General features: G+C 38.8%; 1 protein-coding gene across 2 annotated transcripts in view; it reads right to left on the bottom strand.

Moving 5' to 3' along the window:
* Nucleotides 1-219: 219 nt before the first annotated feature.
* The window catches only part of Cpq (carboxypeptidase Q), a 352278-nt gene continuing 335426 nt past the window's right edge, over nt 220-17071 (bottom strand). For both annotated transcript variants that reach the window (XM_038342182.2, XM_038342183.2), the window contains one exon: nt 220-658. In XM_038342182.2, the coding sequence (XP_038198110.1) occupies nt 495-658 (164 nt within the window). In that variant the 3' untranslated portion in view covers nt 220-494. The remainder of the gene's footprint in view (nt 659-17071) is intronic.

The following is a 17071-nucleotide window of genomic DNA, read 5'->3' as shown; positions in this document are numbered from 1 at the left end:
AAGTGCAGATATATTTCTTTTTTTTTTTTACCAATTTGAAGATTTTTATATTTCATTAAAATGTGTAATATGAAATACGCAAACTAGACAGTCAAATCTCTTCATGTAGTCAACTAAAATATTAAGATTCTGTAATTCTCTTACTCTTTACCATAATCTAAACCACAAATTGGTCTCGTTATATTTAATTTGATGTTTATAAATGAATATGCAAAATCAGAGGCTTTAAACAGATTTGTTTATTTTCAAAGTGGTATAAAGAAATGACTTATTTGTGATTCCCCACAGTGTGTTGATTCTATGGAGTGGTGAGGATCGTGCCATATTCTAGAAACAGGTAAGAAAGGATCAAGAAAAGATGATTGACAGAAGGGATGCAGAAAGCTGTGCCCTGTGGATTAAGCACATAACACTGTTGTGTGAAGATAGGTATCTTGAAGAAGCAAAGCCAGGATCCCCAGCTAACAAGGACAAGGGCCTTTCTTCTTTTCTCTTCAGGACCTGGGCAGCATCTCCTCCATGTCTGCGACAACGTACGCTACAACAGCCCAGACAGCGGCAGCAACGTTCATCTGCTTTGGATCCATGACAGTCATGGTGTCTCCGTGGGAATGATGGAAGGAGAAATATTTGTATAAGTCATCTCGCAGACTGGCTCCTGGGGGGAAGAGGGAGAATTCTGAGTGCGGTATTTAGACAAGCATTGCTGAGTAGCTGTTCAGAAACCATTCCTGCCCTCACATCCTTTTGCTCCACTCCTCCTGCTAACTGAAGTGGCAAAGTAATTGCTCCCCAAGGCTATCTTGAAGGAAGAAATAGCTACATCACATTATTCTGACCACTAAGATTTATGTGTCAGATTGTGGGAGAGTTCGAGGAATCCCTTAACTTTTCTGACAAATGACTTGGGAACAGAGAGCTAACACTACATTAAGAGTAGATGAGAAATTAGAGCTGCAAGGAACCAAAAAAAAAAAATCCCGGTTTCAGCCTCAAATCAAAGTCTGGAGAAAAAAATCCTATCTAATTCATTCTTTGACCCCTACTTGGACGGTCTTGTGGAGGTCTAGTTGAAGCTCCGAACCGTCTGGAAGTCGACTGATTGTTTTATTGTGCAACGTATGACATACAGAGGAGACTGCAGAGAGCCTATGTTTGCAAGACTAAGGTGAGGTTACGGAGAGGACATGCCTGTCATTCAGCCCACTTTCTAGTACTTGAGGAGGCCATGTTTCCACTCCTTTTCTCATTGTAGCTCTCTGTTCTCCTCCCCGAGGAGTCACAGACCTGTGTTGCTCATTCTGTAGCTTTATCATAGTCTCTCTCTCTCTCTCTCTCTCTCTCTCTCTCTCTCTCTCTCTCTCTCTCTCTCAATCAACATGGTCAAACTCTATATTCTGAATATATTGTGCATCGTGCCATTTCACTCAAATGCATGTAAAATTTGGCTATCAATATGCATTGCTGTAACACGCTCCTTTAAAAGTTGTTGTATACTATTGCATTGTATTAATTTATACCTTTTCCTTCCCAGGTTCCTGTGAGCGCATGCTACCATCAACGTTCCAAACGGTTGCAATGTTGGGCTGGAATGAATGTGTTTCAGAGCATGGGTGGTTAGTTTTATTATTAAATTCCAAAACGTTTTCCTTTTAATTTACACGGCCATGGTCAGTAAATGAGCATTACTTTTGATTCATATTTCTTCAACATCTGGTATTGTCAAAACATTTTTGCTTTTCTGGTGGGTGTCACTTCTTTTTTAACTTTTCAAGTTGCAAACGAGATTGAATATATGTTCCTGACTGAATTTTTGATCATTTTTGTTTCTTGTTGATGTGTGGCAGAAAGTATGATTTTGATACTAATCTTCTCTTAGTATTGTTCACATATATAATTTCCCAGTTTGCAGCTCACCTTTCTTTTTTTCTGAATTCATGTTATTATGTAGTTGAATTTGTGAAACTTCTCATTTATGATTGGTGCTATGCATATTTCATTTAAAAATGCTTCACCTCCCTTAAAACTGTAAAAGTATCCTCTTACGTTCTATTCTGAAATTTCAAAGCGTTTGTTTTTACTGTTAATGTTTCCACACATCTAGAATTAGAATTGATTTTTCTGTAGTATGTGAGGTAAACTTGTTTTTATTTTTTTACTTGTCCAGAAAATGTATTCATGTGTGCTCTTCCTCATTAATCTGCAGCATCAATGTTCTCATATATCAAATTTTCTTGTATGTAGAGGCTTACTTGGGGATAAGACTCTCTCTGCTCTTTGTTGACCTCCATGTTAACACAGCCTTGTCTCAATTGCTACTGCTTTCTAATCCTTGACATCTGGGAGGATTGCTTTCCTCCCTTCTCCCCTCTCCTCCTATCTCCTTCTCACTTGCTTCTCTCCCTTCCTCTTCCTTCCTCTTTCTTCTCTTCCAAGAAGTGTTTTGATTATTCTTAACTATATTACCTTTCAGATAATCTTCAAAATTAATTTAATATTTTAGAAAATTATTTTTGGATTTTTCCCAGAATTATATCAATCTACACAATAATTTGAGGAATATATGCAAAAAGATTTACATCTTTTTGTCAGGATATGGTGATTTTTTTTGTCCATGAAAACTTTATGATGATTTATTTCTATTAGAGTCTTTTGTGACATCTTTAAAATTTTATAGCCCAGGAGCTAGAGAGATTGTTCAGCGGTTAATCACACTGGCTGCTCTTTTAGAGGACCAAGTTTGATTCCAGCATGTGGTGGCTCAGAACTGTTTGTGTCCTCAGTTCCAGGGATTCCAATGTCCAATTCTGGTCTCTGCAGGCACCAAGACCTCACATTGTGTAAATATACATGTAGGCAAAATATCCATACACATAAAATAAAAATTAAAATAAACTCATAATATAATCTTCCCCATATTTTGGTAGTTTTCTTTCCTTAATGGGCTCTTATTGTAATAAACATTGCTTTTTTGTTTGTGGCTATACAGCTTAAATAGAAAACCATATCTGAGTCAAAAGAGGGTATTTATTTTTATTGTCTATATTCTGGAGTAGCTTACATAATGGTTATGAATTCTTTCCTGGTTATTTTTTAAAACTTTTTATAAAGCCATCTGATATTTTCGTTATGACAAAAATGTTAACTAATGATTCAGTTTCTTTCATAGTTATTGAGTTATTTAGGTTTTGTGTTTCTTTCTGATTATCTTTGGAAATTCATTTTTTAGGAATATGTAGGTTTTGACCAGTCTTCAAAATAATCACTGAGAAGTTGTGAACAACACCGTCTTTTTACTTTTGATAATGTCATCCATCCTACAGTGAGGTCTCTTTTCTTTTTGCATCTGATGTAGCTTATCAGTGTCTCTTCTCTTGCCAGCAATTCATCATTTTTGTTGTCAAAGAAAAAGAGGGACGAGTTGGAGCTTTGGAGATACTTCCTATTAGGTAGTACTCTTTCTTTGCTTTCTTTGGTTTCCCTTCTTTCTTTGGTTTGTTTTCTTACTTGAGTTAAATGCTTGGTTTATTACTTTGCAAATATCCTTTTACTCTGGTATACTCACCAAGACCATAGTCTTTGCTTTCTAACCACTTCTGATTGAGTGTTCATGACTGCTCAGGTTTAAATGCTTATTAATTTCTAGGTTGATGAATTTATGTTTTTAATGAATATTCTTAATTTCTAAAAAAATGGATTTCCTTATCTAAATTTTACAATTAGTTTCTAACATAGCTATCTTATAATGTGGGCTATATGGTATAAATTCTTTGGATTTTGTTGTGATTTGCTTCATAGGCTACTACCAGGTCTACTTTCACAAATGTCCATGTGCACTACTTATAAAGGATGCACGTCCAGTCTGCTGGGCATGTCCCCAGGTCTTGTGCATTAATTGTGTTCTTCAAAGTTTTAACTCTTTATTGACTTGTTATGCATCTGGGGAGTTATAGACAAAAATGTCCATTTATGATTTGTGCTAACTCACAGTAGCTACCAAACTCTTCACCAAGCAAGTGATGTTCTTTTCCGTGCCGTGCCTTTCTCTCTGGACTAGTAAAGCATGCTATCTGTTCTCCTAGGAGCTCAGACATCATGCAATCTTATCATCCTCCAGCCTGATAACATAAAACTTGTAGTGAGCAGGCTGGAGTTGAGGCTGATCAGTGTTCTGAAGGTTCGGTCCAAATTAACTGGAGAAATGTTTGTTGCATCCCCATACCGTTCTAGACAGTAGGCTAAAGCTAAAGACTGATATAAACATAAGAGGAACTTAATTTCTAACATACCCAAAGTTATTCTACAGGAGGGGAGGATGTGCTTGTGAGTTATACCAGCAGCTAGGAAGTCACTGGATGACGGCGTTCTTGTGCCGGGTGCTCTCCTCACTGTCATCCTCATCCTCATCCATACTCCTTCTTATAACTGCATTTACACCTTCTCCATAAACTATTTTAAGCTCCCCAGAGTCAGATCCTCTATTTTGATACCCACTCTGTCACCAGTGCCTACAACGTAGCACCAAATACAAGATGGAAATATATACTGTATTAATGGTAGCTAATTTTAAGAGCAAGTTCGGCTTGGAGGATGATGTATCAGCCCTTGTAGGAAAATAAGGGACTTACAACAAGTTAACTTGGAGAATTTACAAGAGAGGTTACTTATAAAGAATGATTAGGGTTAAATAACTAACAGATGAAACAAGCCAGGGCTAGCCATCGTGGAGAGTCATTGCCAACCTGAGGCCTAAAAGAGGAGGGAGGGAGGGATGGAATAGGAAGGAATTAAGAGTGAGTGTTAGGGAACACAGAGAGGAGCTGTGGTTGTAGGGAAGCCTGGGCATCAGTCTCTAGCTCATACCTCCCAAAACTCTTCTGGGTTCCCCTGGGCCAAACCCAACAATATATCAGAGGGCAAAGGGATTTATTAGCACAGCCCACAATAGTTCACGCAGGACTCACTGCAGGTTGGGGAAAGATAAGAGGGATGTGGAGGGATGGAGGAGGACATCTAGCACAAGTACTTATGATACCAATAGAGAGCAGAGGACACAGGGATTCCAGGTGATTTGTGTGACGTGAGATAAATTGGGTTAGTAACGGATAAAATGGGCAACTGGCAATGTCAGGTCCTGAAAATGGGCTGGTGTGGTCCATAAGTGTAGAGACTTATGCATCTAATTACCAGGACAGCTGGGCAACTGCAGCTTCATCTCAGGTAGACACCCCTAAAACAAGTAGGTGACCCCAGAGATTACAAAGGAGAGGAGTGTGCTGGAGTGTAGTGGGGGGCATGACTAAATGGTAATTCTTGGCAAGACAAACCGTGATGTGTCTCTGACTGAAGGAATCTGACTGCCAGATGGGCAATGTTGGCTGCCTCACTTTAGAGTCTGTGACTTAAGGAAGGCATTGACTCCTACATCATCTAAGTTCCCGGGGAAATTATGCAAAATAAAAGCAACTCAGAAACTTGCCTATCACCACCAGGCACGCTGCTATCCACAGGAGCTGTGAGCAGGCCCATTGGCAGCCCTGGAGCGTTGTCTACACAATTCCAAGGAGACATTTTATCAGTGACAGCCACCGATCTAACGGACCAGCACCAAGGGAGCTCCTGCATTTCAATTTCAGAGAAAGGTGGGCGAATGCTAGCTCTCCCTAGGGGTAATTGCATGGTATCTTTTGACAGATGTATGAGCTCTGAGCACGGAATCATCAAATGCTCTTCAGAAACGAAAAGCTGCTAGAAGGAGTTTGCTCTAAGGAGCACTGTTCTTCCCTGGAAACAAGCTACAGCATTCTGAGAACTTTCACTGTTGGAAAGTGTTTTTTAAGGGAGATTTGGGGTGTAAGGATGTCAGCCTAAGAGATGGGAGATGTAGCTGAGAGAACAGAAGAAGAGAAGCCTGGGTTCAAATTCATACTCTTCTGCTTAATAACTGGGTGACTTTGAAAGCCTCCTGCAAGGCCGTTCTATCAAAATCAGGACAATGATAGCTAACCTTCAAGATGCTGTTGAGGATTAGTAGGCACTCAATTAAGCCTTTATTATGGCTATTATATACCCACAGAAGCTCCAACATACCCATAGCATCAAGAGCAATTAAATGCCACTTGGAGAATTTAAAATCCTAATTTAATCAATCTGAGTTCTAGTGATTATTCATAGTGATGACATAGTTAGACCATGAAATCTGTTCTACGTGACATTGCCTTGACCCTGATTTGAGTGATTTTTCCCCCCTCTTACACCTTTTCCATCCTTCTGAGTCTTTTTTGTGGACATTCATCTCACAGAAAGTATTTTCCAGCTGTGAGTTTAGGTGATGCCTAGTAGGTGACTCTCGTTGGAGGCACCCACTCTGCCCCATACTGGTCACCGTGTATCACAGTCCCCACAGGGACAGAGTGGTAATGACCGTGGTATGTGCAGGCTGTCAGAACAGGAATAAATCCTTACTAATTCCTAAAGATATGGGTGGGCAAATACACAAAGATTCCCAGCACCTGCTTGTGTGTCATCTCTCATACATACATAATTGAAGAGATTTCATGAACAAAAATTAAACAATTTATGTTATAAGGACTTTAGTCAAGCTCTGAAGTTCAAATTCAACTGTGTTATTTTATCGAACACATGACGCTGTGGTGGTGCCATGAGAAGGCTGCACACACAGGCAAGCAGCTGTGGAAAATCTATTTCTCCTCCGTAAACAAATCTCAAACAGTCTGGGGCACACGATTTAATTGCAATGGAATGCATTACAGGCTTTCCCCTGATCATAATAATTATGGGGTTAGAAAAAAATGTTGTGTTTTTAATATATTCCCTACAAGGAAACAGTCTCCTTAGGATCCATAAAACACCAAAAATACATTTAAAATTTAATTAAAATTATTATTTTTTTCAGTCACATTATCATGTGAAAAAAACATTATTGCCAAAACAATTAGAAAGTCAATTCATAGAATTTGCAGGCATTTAATCTCTCTTTTCAAGGAGGCAGTTTAATCCCTATTAAATCTTTCTGAAAATTAGAATTGGGAGTAGTTAATTAATAGTTTCCTAACCCATAGCTTCTCAGAAGAGAAAACAGCTCATAGGGGAAGAAAAAAGAAAAAGAAAACAAAGAATAGGCTAGAGTAGGAAAGAAAGAGACCCCAAGTCCAAACTTCATTAAAAGTATTACAATCTGAGTTTATTAACTTTCCACCTACTCAAGAACCTCCAAGCTTATACTAAAAGTTTCCAGGTGTACCATTAAGTCTGTGGAACGTCCAGGCTTTGGAAAATGTGTGACAATTCTGAGCATGTAGTTGAGGTCATCACTGACACTCCTGGTGACTTGTGTGGACTGAGCCATCTCCCATAAAGTTGAAGAACTGCACGACAGTGTTAGGACTAGAACTAAGAGCACTAGTAAGACTAACTAGTACCACGTGACAATGGTTATGGAGACATCCTATGGGGAAGTAACAAGGATTACTGTCACCATTTGCCCAGTGCTTCTTGTGTGCCTAGAGCTATTTGGAAATTATTTCATTAAATTTTCTCAGTGATACCACATGCAATGGATCACCAATAACAACAACAGATGGGAAATAAACATTATACTTATCTAAACAGAGAGAAAGGAGTCAAACTTGGTTGTTTTCAGGTTCTGGCTATTACAAATAACAATGCTATAAACATAGCTAAGCAAGTGTCCTTGTGGTATGATTGATCATGCCCAAGATTGGTAATGCTGGGTCTTGGGGTAGATTGATTCCCAATTTTCTTAGAAATAGCCACAACAATTTCCAAAGAGGCTGTGCAATTTTGCTCTTCTACTAGCAGTAGAGGAGTATTCTGCTTAGGCTGGCTTTTGGGAACCCCATCTCCATGCTGGGTTGCCTCACCCAACCTTGATGCAGGGGGAGGAGCTTGGTTCTGCCTCAGTTTGATGAGTCATGCTTTGCTGACTCCCAAGGGAGGCCTGACCCCTTCTGAGTGGAGATGGAGGAGGAGTGGATGCGGAGGTGGGGTGGGGGATAGTAAAAGGGAGGTAGGTGGAGGGAATGGGAGGAGAGAAGGGAGAGGAAACCGTGGTAGGTCTGTAAAATATATGAAAATAGTTATTTAAAAAAGAGTCAAACTTGGGTTTCTCTGATTAAAGTCCTTACCATGTGCATACTCTCACTGCCTTGTCTTGGGAAATCAGCCTTTTCCTCTGTGGGAGTTTGACTGGTGTAACTCGGTCTGCTTGCCCCCTGTCCCCCGCCATGCCTATCTTGATCTTTATGACAAGTGGGTAGAAATTTGAGTTGGGGGTACGCTGGACCATGTAGGAGAAATACATTCACAAAGTAGGCTCAGATAGCCCGGGACCATTTGTCAGAAAGTGGATGTCCACTGTGGCCATGCCACTCCCAAACACCTGATTTCGTCTGCTCCTGAGAGCAGGAACGGGTGAGTCTGGGTCCCATACTGGCCAGAGCTGACTATTCTCCTGGGATTTCTCAGCCATCTGAAGTCCACCCTTACCTCTGGTCACTCGGGATGTCCTTTACTCTGAGTTGCTTTAATAGCATTTAAAAACTAATCTTTTAACACTGATACACCAACAATAAAAATTATATATAACCATAGAGTGTGATGAGATATTTCAACAATACATCTGTATGTAATATTAAAATCACCTTAATCTAAGTAAGTCTATATTCTGTCATTTTTCATTTCTTCATGATGAAACATCCAATATCCTTTCTCCTGGCTTTTAGGATCTATAGAATTGCTACCAATAGTCACCTTACTGTAAAACATACTTATACTTATTGATCCATTTACTATTTTTTTACACTAACCCCTCCTCCATGCCTTTTGCAGCATGTATGTAGTGGTTGGTGCTCTATGGGTCAAACGGATTTAGAAAAAAATGAATTAGTATAGCTGCATATACACATATATATGTATGTAAGCATATAAATATATGTGCTTATGTGCCTCTGAGTATATAAAAGTTGGCACTTCCTCAACAGCTACCCACTCCTGAATACCCATTCTTTTTCCCTTGATCAGTCTCTCACCATCTCTGTGAGGAGGGTCATTATCTTTGACTTCATAGTTTTATAGGTCTGTGTGTCTTGGTTATACAGCTATAAACCAAACATCCTGTTTCTTTGACTTTGTCTTTCTTGTTTTCTAACACAAAGTAATATTGTCCTTTCTTTATTTTACTTTTACTCATGATTATGCATCAGTCCTAATTGATTGTTTCCTGCTTGGATCACGCAGATTTGTAGGTCACCTTTCCTTCATGGTCCAATGTCAATGCAGCTTTTTACTACCTAAGCAGATGTGACTCAGGTCTACATGCTGACCTGACATTCTCCACACTTGCTAAGAAAACATGATTACAAGGGTTTTGTTTTGTTCTTGTGCCTTTTTTTCCCCTGACAGAGTGAATTGCAAGAAAGAACACATAGTGAATAATTGGACCTGAGAAGACGCTAATGATTGTTTCCAGGGTGGCCTTTACAATGAAAGCTTTACAAGTATTGTGGATTTGAGCAATTATGTTCAGATGGACAGATTTTTGATTTCTGGTTACAAATAAAGATATAAACCCTTCTGTACTGGAAGGTAGTTTTTAGCCAATGTGACCACTAAGCTCTCTTTTCTTCCTCCATCTCTAAATAACCACCTCCTGCTTTGTTGGCAACCAGGGTCATAGGAATTAATCAAGAGGAAAGTCTTACACACTTGTGCTCTTGTGACCTGATTCCCATCTACCAGGCAGACAACTCGGCAGGGTTTTGGCAGAGCTGTGGAAAGGCCTGGGCTGGAGTCCTAATTTTGTCAGCCATTGCTGGATGTCTGATTATGGCGTTGGAGGCTGGGTGGTTTAGAGTCAAATTCAACCAGTCACAAGGCAGAATCAAAGAATTCCTGAGGAGTGTTTCTTACTTCACATGCCTCAGCTGACAGAGTTTAGAAAACCCAGCACCTATTACTAAGCACTTAAATGTTTACGCTATAGGGGAAAGAGACCCAGCTTTTATAGGAGGATGTTTCTACTAACAGTTTAATAATATCTACAAGGAGGAAGTGTGGCTATAGAAAAAGAGAAAATGGCACTTAAAGGAAAATATTTAAGAACCCCTGCTGAAGCCAGGTGAGTGATAAAAGGTGTGTTGCCATGGAATTAAAGAGTGTGGTTTTTATTTGTTTGTTTTGATAGTGAGTCTCATTCCATAACATAAGCTGGGCTGGGACTCATTATGAATCCCAAGCTGTCCTCAGACTTTCCCATGTTCCTTCCTTGGCCTCTGGATAAAAGGGATAGCTTTATGTAAATGGGGAGCTAAGTGGGTGTGAGAGAAGAAGAGAAACAACAGCATGTTTTTTTTTTTTCCTTTCTTTTTTAAAAGTACTGCAGGATTGGTAGCATTTAGACCTGGAGACAAGGGTTAGGTAATTGGTAAGCCCATTCCAATTATATAATCTTGTGAAGCTCTGCTACAGTTACAAGAAGCAAGAAGGCTCAAATAAAAAGAGGTAACATATATTATATTAAGGGGCTTCAATAGGATCAGAGCTATTCAGTTTACAAAAATTAAGCTATATTGGATTTCAAACAGAAATGAAATTACTTTAAAGCATGTAAATCTAATTATTTTAGGGATGATGTCAATTTAGCTCCTCGCAAAATGCCCCCGGGGCAATCAAATCCAGGGCTCAAAGGGACAGTCTAAGCCAAAGTGAGCTTTTTACAGTTTTGGCATTCCAAAGTGTCAAGGTCACAATAAGCTATAAGATGAACAATAGGAGATAAATATAGTGCAACATCATACTACTAAAAATGTCTGTCTTTGGGTGTATTCAGGCATGCAGGAGTTGGTCCTTGCCTTTCATTTTGTTACTGTTTTCTGCTGCATATGACAGGTTAGTTGACATGTGAGGTTCAGGGATTCTCCTATCTCCAACTTTCATCTTGCTGAAGCAGCGTTGGGATTACAAAGGTAAGCTACATGTTCAGCTTTTATATGGGTTCTTCAGATTTGAACTAGGTCTTGGCACCCTCCCAGGTCTATCCTAAAAGACACATTACAATATAATAAAAACTTAGTCACTAAGGAAAATATGTATCACGTTCAGGAGGAAGTGGTATTCTGTGGATAGTTTAGAGGTAAGCTGAGCTGTGCTGGGAGACTCTAGATCCTTCTTATTTTCTAGTCTTGCTTGTGTGCCAGTGTAGATTTATCCATAACGAATGTCTATGCTTTTATGTAGGGCATTTGTGTTGTGGAATAATCTTTTCAGATACTGTGAAGAAGTGTCTTTGTCCAGGCATCTTCTTGTTCACTTAATAAAAAGCTAGACGACCATTAGTTAGTCAGGAGGCATAGGTGGAGCAGTCAGACTCAGGACACTGGAAAGAAGAAAAGCAGGGTCTCCAGGAGATGTAGCGGGAGCAAGACATGTTGGAGGACACGAATCACGTGGTGATATATAGATTAATAGAACTGGGTTCATTTAAGCTGAAAAAGCCGGTTAGTCACAAACCTAAGTTATGGCTGAATTTTTATAATTAATAAGAAGTCTCCATTTGGTTTTTGGGGAGCTGGCTGGCAGGACAGAAAATTCCGACTACAAAGTTGGTTACAGAAAGATGACAAACTACTTAGCTAATATTATAAAATATTAGTGAGGTTTCTCCAAAATCTTTCTAAGATACTTTTTTTTTAAAAAAAAAAATCTTATTTAAATAGCCGTTTGCTTTCTTGGACATCAGGCAATTTACCCTTTGATGGACAAATGCAGGCCCTTTAACTGATTTTGTAAAGGGATATAATATTTTTACAGCAATTTTTTTTCTGAACTAGAGTCCTCTAAAACCCATTGTGCAGCTAGGTAGGAAATGATTCAGTGGGAACAGCTTTCTGACTTCCAAAACAAAGGAAAACAAAGACACAAGAAAAAACACAGGAAATGAATATGCATTTAATGCTAACACATTTCACTTAAAGCAAAACATTAGTTCTTGGAATGTTCATTAAATGCCAGTGGTCAGGAAAAAAATCCTGGCCCAAGGGAAGCCAAGCTGCAGATCTGAGATACAAATTTAGCATTTAAATGCAACCAAATTTCCAACGGTATTTACAGTTGACTCTCATTAATTAACTTTTAGGACAATCTTTCTAATTAAGAAGTAGTGGTTATTCTTAGTAGCTGTTCCAAATAAGATCACAGTACATCTGACTAACTGTTTATGTGGTATTTATGTAGTGAGATAAATGGCAACTTATACATTTCTATGTGTTATTTAGAAAAGGATCAGTAGTGATAAAAGAAACCAGTGCTGCAATGTTGGGGGGACATGAAATTAGCTGGTCCATAATTCACAGTCAGGCAGCAAAATTATAAGTAGGTGATTAAGAAAAGAGCTTGAGACGCCTGCTACAGACCCAGAAATGCTTCCTGGAGTTGCTGAATCATACTCCCTCTCTTCTATCTCTGAAGCCTTTAGATTTCTCGACAATAGGTGGAAACTCTGCACTCCTTCACCAGCTAGTTAAGCTGGTAAGAAGGCCTAATCATGGGCAATGTGGAGCTTGAGGCTTCAATTAGTTCTTTAATTTCATACAGTAGAGAAATAAGCTTTCTGCTGTCATGGACAGGTTAAATGACTGTCCAGGGTGTCACAGCATTTAACATTCACACATCACTGCACAGCAAGGAAGCTGCCAGCAAATTCTTGCTAGCACCACTTGCACAGATGACTTGTGCAAAGGGGACCATGTTCATTCAACTGATACTCCTGAATTCCTACCACGCATCCCACCTCTGGAGAAAGAGTGGCGGGCACAACTTCTCAGGCCCCTGTCCTTGTGGAACTTGAAAGCTAGTGGAAGTGAGGCTGACTGTATAAACAGAAGGATGTATCTAAAAACACTGGGGAGTGTGCAAATGAAAATCGAGAAGCAAAATCAAAAGCCTCTCCTTCCTCCAGTTCTGATTTTAATGCAATAGTGAATGTTATTGGGGAGGGGGGAGAATGGTAGCTCAGAGTGTTTCACTGTGGGTGCTGGGGGCAGTATTACTGCCTTTTGTCATTGGAGTAAGTGACATACAGTGTAATCATGGATGGAAGTAACAAATTCATCACCACAAGCAAAGCTAGGATCTCCTAAGGGCTTTCTACAAGCTACAGCTTGTACTACTAATACTTACGTGCACTATCTTATTAAGAATTCACAGTGATTCTGTAATTATTATCATTCTCATTTTACAGATGAGTAAACTCCAGCTTAAAGGTAATAATGATCATTACAAGCAAAGGAGTAAGTCATAAGGCTCCACAGACCTCCTTGTGTTGAATCCATAGTCCTAAAAGAGAAGAGAAGGTCTAGGGGAGATCAAGGGCCCTGGATTAATGACACCGACACCAGGAGGCAGCACCGTGAAGCTGTTCAAGGACCCCTACCCACACCATCACTTGCATCTCTCCAGGAACGTCTTACATGGACTTGTGCCTTCCGAAAGCTCTTCTTTTAGATACTATATCTCTCAAAATTAGAGTCTTCCTGAGATAGTTAGCTTCATTAACTTGACACAGCCTAGAATCACCTGGGAAGGAGTCTCAATGAGGGATTGTCCTCATTGGGTGTTCTAAGGACATATCTGTGGGAGACTTTCTTAACTAAATTAATTGATATGGAAAGGTCCCATCTACTGTGGTAGCACCATTCCCCAGAGGGTCTTGAACTTTGTAAGAATGAAGAAATTGGGCTGAGTAGCAAACAAGCAAGCAAGCGAGCCAGTCAGCCAGCAAGCAAGCAGTGAATGTGGTTTTGTTTTTGTTTTTTTCTGCTCTTGACTGTGAGTGCAATGTGACCAGACCTTTCAAGGTTTCTTTGCAGTAATGGACTATAACCTGGAATGAACTCCTTCCCCCTGAGTTTCTTTGTGTCAGGATTTATATTTACTATGTATATGTATATGCTATACACATATATAATGCATATGTATATCATAGTAACAGAAGGGAACAAGAATCTGATCTAACCTTCTGGTGTGCTCTGCTTGTTGCCAGTGGGTTGCCAGAATGATTGCTGACCTTCCTAATTTTTAGGATTCTTTCTCCATGGAGAAAAGACTCATTCATTTGGGATTTTTCTTTACACACAAGCCACTTGTCTGATTCATTAACTATCTAAGATTCAAATGACTTCATTAAAATTAAACAAGAAATGTTTTTATTTCCTCCATAAAGAATATTTTTTTATCAGATTAGTTAATAAAGACACTAATATATAGCTGTTCATCCTGTTTTAGGGGCATGAAGGTCCTTGTGTCTACAGAGCAGGTTGGGACTGGAGAGATAGCTCAGTGGTTAAGAGCACTGGCAGTTTTTCCAGAGAAGCTGGGTTCAATTCCCAGCACCCTCATGGCAGCTTACAGCTACCTATAACTCTACCTCTGGGAAAGTATATATTGAGCATCCATTGCATTCATGAAATGAGCCAAGGGAAAAATGTAAATGAAAGATTGTGATAGACTTGAGAATGTTCAAACATGGGAACTAGGACTTGACCAAGAGAAGTGTATAAGAGCTAAGGGGACAGAAAGTTGGATTCCAGTTGTGATACTCAGATAGATCAAGACAACCCAAGCTAATCTAAAGGTATTCATATTACTACAAAATCTAAAGAAATAATAAGACACCAGTAAGAACTAATATTGCCTCCATTACTAACCACAAAATGACTTCTGCCTTTTATACATAATTTACATGTCATAAATTTATCAATTAAAAACTTTAATTAGTTATTTGAGAATTTTACAAGTTGTTTTTTGATAATATTTACCTCTCAGATTTACTCCCTTCCCTTTTCATCCCAAATTTTTGTTTCTTCTTCCCTCAGCTATCAAGTTCAGTATCTTTGGATGTGTTGTCTTTCACTGGAATGTGGGTGACTAATCAAGGGTTACAGTCTTAAAAGAAAACCGACTCTCTCTACAAATTTCCAATGGCTTCTTGGGTAGAAGTTGGGACTTCATGCCCACTTCCCTTCTCTATATTTATTAATTTATATACTTGAAGAAGGGATATGATAAAGATGTTCCTTTTGGGGCTGGGCATTCCTTAGGCTATTTATCTATTGTACTTTGATTAGTTGTGTTTCTCCGGTTAATCACCATCTACTTTCAAATAGAAGCTTCTCTGATAAGAAGTGAGAGAAGTATTAATCTATGGGCATAACAATAAGTAATTAGGAGTTGGTTTAATACTATATCCATTTGGCATAATAATATATATATCTTCACTGTGACCTATTTCTTAAAATAAGTAGTCCATTTTTTGGTTGTGCTGTTTATTTTCTATTGAGTTATTTAGGGTACAAGTCTTTTCTCAGTAAGTACATTTTCTCATTTATGCTTTTTGTTTTGAATGATAGCTTACACTGATCAAAACCTTTTAATTTTGATGAAATTCAACATCAATTTTTAAATGACTAGTACTTTTAGCAATGTGTGTCTTAGAAATGTTCACCCAACCTCAGACCAAAAAATATTTCCTTATATATTATTCTACCATTTCTACAGTTTTAAATTTTTTGTTTTGGTTTTTCTTGCTTAATTTCTAAATTTATTTTTAAATTAATTTTCTAGTTTAATTTTTGTGTATATGATATGAAGTAAGAGGTAAGGTTCGCTTTATTTTCTGTTTCAGCACCATTAGTTGGAAATAATGTACCCTACCCGTCAAATAACTTCAAACCTTTGTAAAAATTTTAATTACAATTAATGTATAGTTCTAGTTCAATAGTTCTCAACCTGTGGCTTTTGACCCCTTGGGGGTGGGTCAAATGACCCTTTCAGAGGGATCACCTAAGACCATTAGAAAAAAAAAGATATTTACATTACAGTCCTAACAGTAGCAAAATTAGAGTTATGAAGTAGCCACAAAAATAATTATGGTTGAGGGGGTCACCACAATATAAGGAACTGTAATAAAGGGTCGCAGCATTAGGAAGGTTGAGAACCACTACCCTCGTCTTTTCCTTTGTTGTGTCTCATCTTAGGACATCCTGGCAATGTCACACTATTGAGACTACTCTAGGGTAGTAGGAAGTTCTGAGCTCTTGAGATCAGGTAAATCCCTTCATCTATTTATTATTTTTCATAGTTGTTCTGATTAATTGATACCCCCAGATTCTTCAGATAGATTTTAGAATCAGTTTATTATTTTGTTTCTTCTCCTTTTGTATGTATGCATGTATGTAGAACCTAGAGCTGGGCTGGTGGCCAGTCCTCCATCTCTTTGCCTTGAAAGTTGATTGACGGTGTTTCAGTTTTCCATATTCAGTTCCATCTTTTCTTGATGGAAGTGTACTCTCATTTCCATAGGTCTTCTGAAGGTGGTAGGCTTAGACCCGCAGTGGTGACACACGTGACTTTCTAGATGATGCTCTTCCCTCCTCATCTCACTCCACTCCAGACCAAAGAGGCCTTTCAGGCTTTTCAGTGTGGGCAGATCATAGAGCCCTACCTCTCTTTCCTCCTTACATAAGCACGCGACACTACAGATTTTCACTGAGCACTCTTTACACTCATCTCATTCTTAAATTCAGTTTGTCTTGTGGTTGAGATGCTTGAGCATAATCCAGCCACCTTCACATATATTTTATATTTCATTTAACCTTTTTTCTTCAATCTTTCCTTTTTTGTCCTACTTATTTATATTTAAATTCTATTCTATATTATTATTATTATTATTATTATTATTATTAGATTGGAGAGAGGAAGGGAAGGGTGGAAGAGAGTGGTATGGGAGGGAGAGGAAGAGATATTAGAGATGCCAGTATGTCACAACCTTTTGAGTTTATTCTTGCCTTGCAAACTGACCAGGCAGGTTTCTCTTGTTTCTGCTGTGCACTGTCCTACAGGCTAGCTGGTCCACGCCTCTCCAGGTAGTGCTCCTGTCTCAGCCTCCCATCTTACAGAATTGCAGTTAGGATCTACTATTGATTAGATAGAATATAGGATCACAGATACACAGTCCTGACACCTGGCTTTTTAT

Source organism: Arvicola amphibius, chromosome 9 (assembly GCF_903992535.2).
Source record: "Arvicola amphibius chromosome 9, mArvAmp1.2, whole genome shotgun sequence".
Taxonomy (NCBI): domain Eukaryota; kingdom Metazoa; phylum Chordata; class Mammalia; order Rodentia; family Cricetidae; genus Arvicola; species Arvicola amphibius.
Note: the sequence above shows the minus strand (reverse complement) of the source record. Positions and strands in the feature narration are given on the sequence as shown.